The sequence below is a fragment of the Chenopodium album genome, chromosome 7 (genome assembly GCF_948465745.1).
Source record: "Chenopodium album chromosome 7, dcCheAlbu1.1, whole genome shotgun sequence".
NCBI classification, from domain to species: domain Eukaryota; kingdom Viridiplantae; phylum Streptophyta; class Magnoliopsida; order Caryophyllales; family Amaranthaceae; genus Chenopodium; species Chenopodium album.
The window spans coordinates 19,751,769-19,757,206 of record NC_137840.1 but is presented as its reverse complement, the minus strand read 5'-3'; the positions used below and the strand labels follow the sequence as shown (position 1 = coordinate 19,757,206).

General features: G+C 37.8%; 1 protein-coding gene across 3 annotated transcripts; it reads left to right on the top strand.

Annotated features, from left to right (window-relative positions):
• Positions 1 to 246: 246 nt before the first annotated feature.
• On the top strand, positions 247 to 4,869 carry LOC145638949 (protein NPGR1-like). Of its 3 annotated transcripts, none has more exons than XM_081690030.1 (6): positions 247 to 409; positions 903 to 1,248; positions 1,495 to 1,753; positions 2,249 to 3,462; positions 3,950 to 4,097; positions 4,194 to 4,869. In XM_081690030.1, exons 2-6 carry the CDS (start codon positions 1,021 to 1,023, stop codon positions 4,502 to 4,504), a joined length of 2,160 nt encoding a protein of 719 aa, XP_081546156.1. In that variant the 5' UTR covers positions 247 to 409; positions 903 to 1,020; the 3' UTR covers positions 4,505 to 4,869. The 3 variants fall into 3 exon arrangements, with proteins under 3 accessions (XP_081546156.1, XP_081546155.1, XP_081546154.1); XM_081690029.1 differs by having other exon boundaries at positions 247 to 440; XM_081690028.1 differs by having other exon boundaries at positions 247 to 623.
• Positions 4,870 to 5,438: the final 569 nt, after the last annotated feature.

Here is a 5,438-nt window from a genome sequence, read left to right as displayed (position 1 = left end):
GAAATTAAGTAGAGCAAACTAAATTGAAACGGGGAAGTAGCATACAATATATTGACATATGGAGTACGGCCACGGGCCACCCCAAGTCCCCAACCAACATACACCCATAAAAATTAACACAGTGTCCCTTTCCAACATTTAGAATGGAGTTAATGTTGGCAAATAGCCCAACCATAACCCAAGAAAATCAAACCTAAACCCCATCCAACATTAATACCACAATCTCTCATCATTCTTAGCAGCATAACACAGAGACAGAAAGAAATAAAATACTAACCAACTTTTAATTGTGCACAGCAAGATAGCAGATATCACACTTCACCTGTTGCCTTCGCCAGCCCATAACAAGCCACTGCGCGCAAAGGTCAGCAACAACACACTCACAAAAGGTGCCAAAAAAAGGACAAAAGTGCGCACTCAACTCAGATCTCCGTTACATAGTTGAGAATCTTATTTTTATGGGTTGTTTTCAATTTTTGCTCTCTTTTTCTTAAATTAAAGTTGGAAAAATTCAAAACATCCAATTTTAGCTCACATGAACAAACCCAAGATTACTGAGAGAGACTGAGAACTGAGAAGATTCTCTGTTAGAGAAGTTGCTTTCATGGCAGTTTTTTTTTATGGTTAGTTCGAGGGCATTGTTTTTGGTTTTTTGCATTTGAATTTTATTGCATTTATTGAAATTTTATTCTTCTATAAACCTTTTGTCTCCTTAGTTTGATTTTGTTGATTAATTTGCTTTGAAATGTGGTTTGATTTTTGGATTATTTAAGTTCTGAAATACCCTTTTGATCTGAATTATATAAACTTATTTATTCATGTTTAAATTTGTAGGAAGTTGTTGTAATAATAAGCAAATAAGATCTGAAATTGCCTAACTATGCAAATGCCTGTTATTGCAGACTATAAAAATGAAGGATACTCTGTTGAGTTATACTTAGTTTGGGAGCGGAAAGGTTAAAGATATCTTTGCTCTGGTGTATCGTGTATGGTTGTTTGTGTGTTTTGGAAACGGGAACAATGTTGTGTGCTTGCTCAGGAGAGCAATTCAAATTCGAGGAGCCGGTACCGCGGTCACCGGAGTCGTTGGCCACCAGGGATTTCTCGGTCAGTGGCCTCTCGTCGAGAACGGGCGATTTGAAGAGTATTTCTTCAAGGACTACTGGTGATTTGGGGTCAAAATATGAAGATGCTCATGTAGATGAAGTTGAATCCACGTTGAAGGAAGCTCTCTCATTAAACTATGAGGTGCTTTTTTAGCATTGTTTTATTGGGTATTTATGTTTAGATTAGGTTAATTTGAACTTTTATTGGGTATTTTGTGGTTTGATTAGGTCTGTTTGATTAGTCATTTTGATAATGCTATATTCTAGTAATCCTTTTATATATATATATATATATATATATATATATATATATATATATATATATATATATATATATAATTTAATTATTTTAACCTGAACTAAAAATTGGGAGACTATTAACTATCAGGAAGCTAGAGCATTGCTTGGCAGGATAGAATATCAGAAAGGGAATTTTGATGCTGCTCTACAACTTTTCCAAGGGATTGACATTGAGGGATTAACTCCAAGAATGGTTACTGCTATTTCAGAGCGAACCAGGCCACGAAAACAAAGATCCAAGGGTGATAATTCCCTTGCTGGTGTAATGTCTTGGCATTCTGTAAGCCTTCTCCTTGAAGCCATTCTGCTCAAGTCTAAGGTCTTGGAAGAACTTGGGAAGATTTCAGGTACTTTCTTATGATATTATACGAAGTGTTGTATTGTTCTGTACAGAATGCATCATGCACATCAATGCTTAAGTTCGCTATCATAGCGTATATGGGACGCTGTAGGAATTAATCACTGCTGAATAGTCCTTGCATAAAAATGTTAATATGATTTGTAGACAGACTCTGTTTGGATGGACACTCAACTGGCATGAAACTTGTATTATTTAATGTGTGTTGAATATTTGGTTTAATTCATATGAGTAAAAAATATGGATAATTTCATCTCATATCTCCAAGTTACTCCATTGAATAGGCACTAAGTACCATTTTTTATGTCACCATCAAATTATCGCAATGAACTATTACCAAAGAGCCAAGGAATTTGGACATGTACGCTGAAGGATTACATGATAGGATATGATTAATTTCTGTCTCGTACAATACTTATTGAGGTACAATCCTATCATATGTTATCTAATCTACTGTGCTATGCTGTTCTTGATGATCTACCAGAGGCTGCTAGGGAGTGCAAATTGATTGTGGACATAGTCGAATCTGCATTACCTAATGGTATGCCAGCCAAGATCAGTAAAGACAATAGGATGCAAGAGATGTTTCACAAGGCTCTGGAATTGCTTCCTAAACTATGGAAAGAAGCAGGGTGCCTTGATGAAGCCATCATAGCTTGTCGTCGAGCTCTTGTGAAGCCCTGGAACTTGGATCCTTACAGATTAGCTAGTGCCCAAAAGGAGTTAGCTGCTATATTGATTTATGGAGGGGTTGAAGTGGGCCTTTCCCCTCAATTACTAATATGGGGTCCAACTACCCCTAGAAGTAATATCGAGGAAGCAATTCTTTTGCTGTTTATCTTGATTAGAAAAGCATCATGTAACGAAATTGAGTGGGACCCAGAAATCATGGATCATCTCTCTTTTGCATTGTCAATGTGTAATGGTTTCTTGTTTCTCACTCAGCATGTGGAGCTTGTACTTCCAGGAATCTATGACAGAGCTGAGAGATGGTACATTCTTGCCCTTTGTCATAGTGCTGCAGGCCAGAACGAGGCAGCATTAAATCTAGTGAGGAAGATTACTGGACATTCTGAGTCAAAGCACAAACCTCACATCCCTTCTCTTTTGTTGGGAGCAAAATTGTGCGTGGATGATTTGAAGCATGCTCAAGAAGGAATAGACTATTGTCATAGAGTTTTTGAATTGGCTGGTGATGGAAACAACCATTTTATGGCTCAAGCTCATAAGTTCTTAGGGTTGTGCTATTCAAATGCTGCCAGAGTATCTACATCTAACTTGGAAAGAGAGATGTATCGGAAGGGGTCACTGAAGTCTCTTAACAAGGCTGCTTGTATTGTAAAGGGTGATCCTGAGTTGATGTTCAACCTGGGATTGGAAAATGCTGCTCAAAGAAATCTTGATGCCAGTTTCGGTTACACCAAGCTCTACTCCAATATGATGGTTGGCAGTTCGGGGAAAGGGTGGAAACTATTGGCTTTAGTAGCTTCCGCACAGCAGCAATTTGAAGATGCTGAAGACATAGTTGATATTGCATTGGATGAAACCACCGGCATTGATCAGTTACAACTGTTGAGATTAAAGGCTGTTCTACAGATTGCTCAAGATAATCCCAAGCAAGCTATAGAAAACTACGTACAACTGTTGGCACAGATTCAAGCAGCAAAGAAGCACAATTTTCAGAGTCACACCCTGCAGGTATGTGCATATTCTGACGTTAAGATTAAGCAGATAACTTAAAATTTAAGGTTAGCATAGGGCCAATGTCTTTGATAATAATAATAATTTATTTTTTATTATTATTATTATTATTATTAGGATTTAGGAGTATTTTTTATAATTAACTATTTTTAATTATTTACTTTTTGGGTTTCAAGAGACATTCAAAAACTTGTATCATGTGCCAATGCGCCATAATAAGAGGGGGGGGGGGGGGGGGGGGGAGGGGCGGGAGAGGGGGGTTGTCTTTTGCAGCATGTGCCACCTACAAGGCTACATGTCAGAATTTGATTCAGAATTGTTGTTATTATATCGTCTTTGGAGCATGTGTTTAAACTTTTATCTTATTTATCATCAAGTGGTAGATTCTTTAATCTAGAATTCTAGATATAAGAAGTTTTTGTCATTATATCCTAGATGCCATTACTGACGGAGATTTCTTAATATTTTATTGACCATTTCATAGGCAACAGAAATGAAAAACCTGGAGATGGAAGCTTGGCAAGATCTGTCCAATCTGTACACAAGGCTTGAGTCTTTGGGAGATGCCGAAATTTGTGTGGAAAGGGCAAAGTCAATCAACCTGTACAGCCCTCAAAGTTGGCATGTAGCAGGTATGTCATTAGAAGTACCATTTGGTTGGTTCTAATTCTAAGAGACACCAGAGGAGGAGTTAAAAATCTTTTACTGATATCTTAGATTTCATACAGGTGTGCTGTTCAAGGCTCGATCACAATACAAGGAAGCACTCGTTGCTTTCTCTGTCTCACTGTCAATCGATCCAAATTACGTACCTGGATTAGTTTCAGCTCCGGAAGTGTTCATGGAACTTTGTCCCTCTTCTCTACCTATAGCAAAAGGCTTCTTAACGAATGCCCTACAATTAGAACCAACAAACCATGATGCTTGGTTGCATTTAGGTTTGATTCTTAAAAAAGAAGGTTTAATATTGCAGGCCGCTGATTGTTTCCAAGCTGCTTGCGAACTGAAGTCCACTGCGCCTATTCAACCATTCTTATAAAGCTATTTTCGGATACTTTCAAAGAATAAAGTTTAGAGAGGCGTGTGTTTTCAAAAAAAAAAAAAAAAAAGTTTAGAGAGGCGTATGGCAGGAAGCTTAATTTATCCAGATCCTTTTTGAATTAATGTTAAATCAATGTTCTCGTCAAACAAAAAAAAAAATGAAAAAAAAAAAAGAAAAGAAAAATCAATGTATCATATCCAATGTGTCATGGTATAGTTTGTATTTCACCCGATGCTTATGTACAGAGCTGAAAATTCTAGCTGGGTAACTAGTAGCTCAGAATTTGCAGCTACATTGCCTGTATGCTCTCTTGTAAGGTGTAATTTGTCCCGTATAATTCACTACTGTTTTTGCTGTTAGAAGTAGAACATCTACTCAAAATCTATCTATTTTCCTACAACTGGAATTAGCCCAATTAGGGTACATTGTTTCAAAATTAATCTTGTGCTGGACCATACAAAATTTAATATTGTATCTCAAACTAAATCTATTTTTGACGGAATGTGGTTGGCTGTACTTTGGTGTCTGTACTCATTTCTCATCTTAGGTGTTTTGGGTATTTTTGTGTCCCTTGGGAGTTGGGAGAGTTACAACTCAAAGACTGGGTCCAACAAAGCCGCATTTGCCTTCCAAAGAACGGAGCTTCGGATGTTCGGAGGTCAGCCTCCGAAGTTTAAGTTAGTACAGTTTCGAAGTAAAACGTGCGGAAAATAGAAATCTTCTCGGATTTCGAGATCAGGTGTTCTCTGTTTTTTAGAGCAATAAATGATGTAATGATTAAGACGTGCCCCAATAAATGGGGAATGTCCCTATTTATAGGGTCCTAAAAAGGTGTGCCCTGTCCTAAGGTTTGATGACCTAGGATTTAGGGCAGCGTCGTTTTGCGGTTCTCCTTGGGATTTGGGCCTTGAAGGCCGCCATTCCCATGGGC

Bases quoted from the DNA above. Each gene is read 5' to 3' on its own strand.
- LOC145638949 (XM_081690030.1), top strand. From the start codon at position 1,021: ATGTTGTGTGCTTGCTCAGGAGAGCAATTCAAATTCGAGGAGCCGGTA. The intron at 3,463-3,949 runs GTATGTGCATAT...ACCATTTCATAG, and splicing joins TTCAGAGTCACACCCTGCAG to GCAACAGAAATGAAAAACCT. The intron at 4,098-4,193 runs GTATGTCATTAG...GATTTCATACAG, and splicing joins TCAAAGTTGGCATGTAGCAG to GTGTGCTGTTCAAGGCTCGA.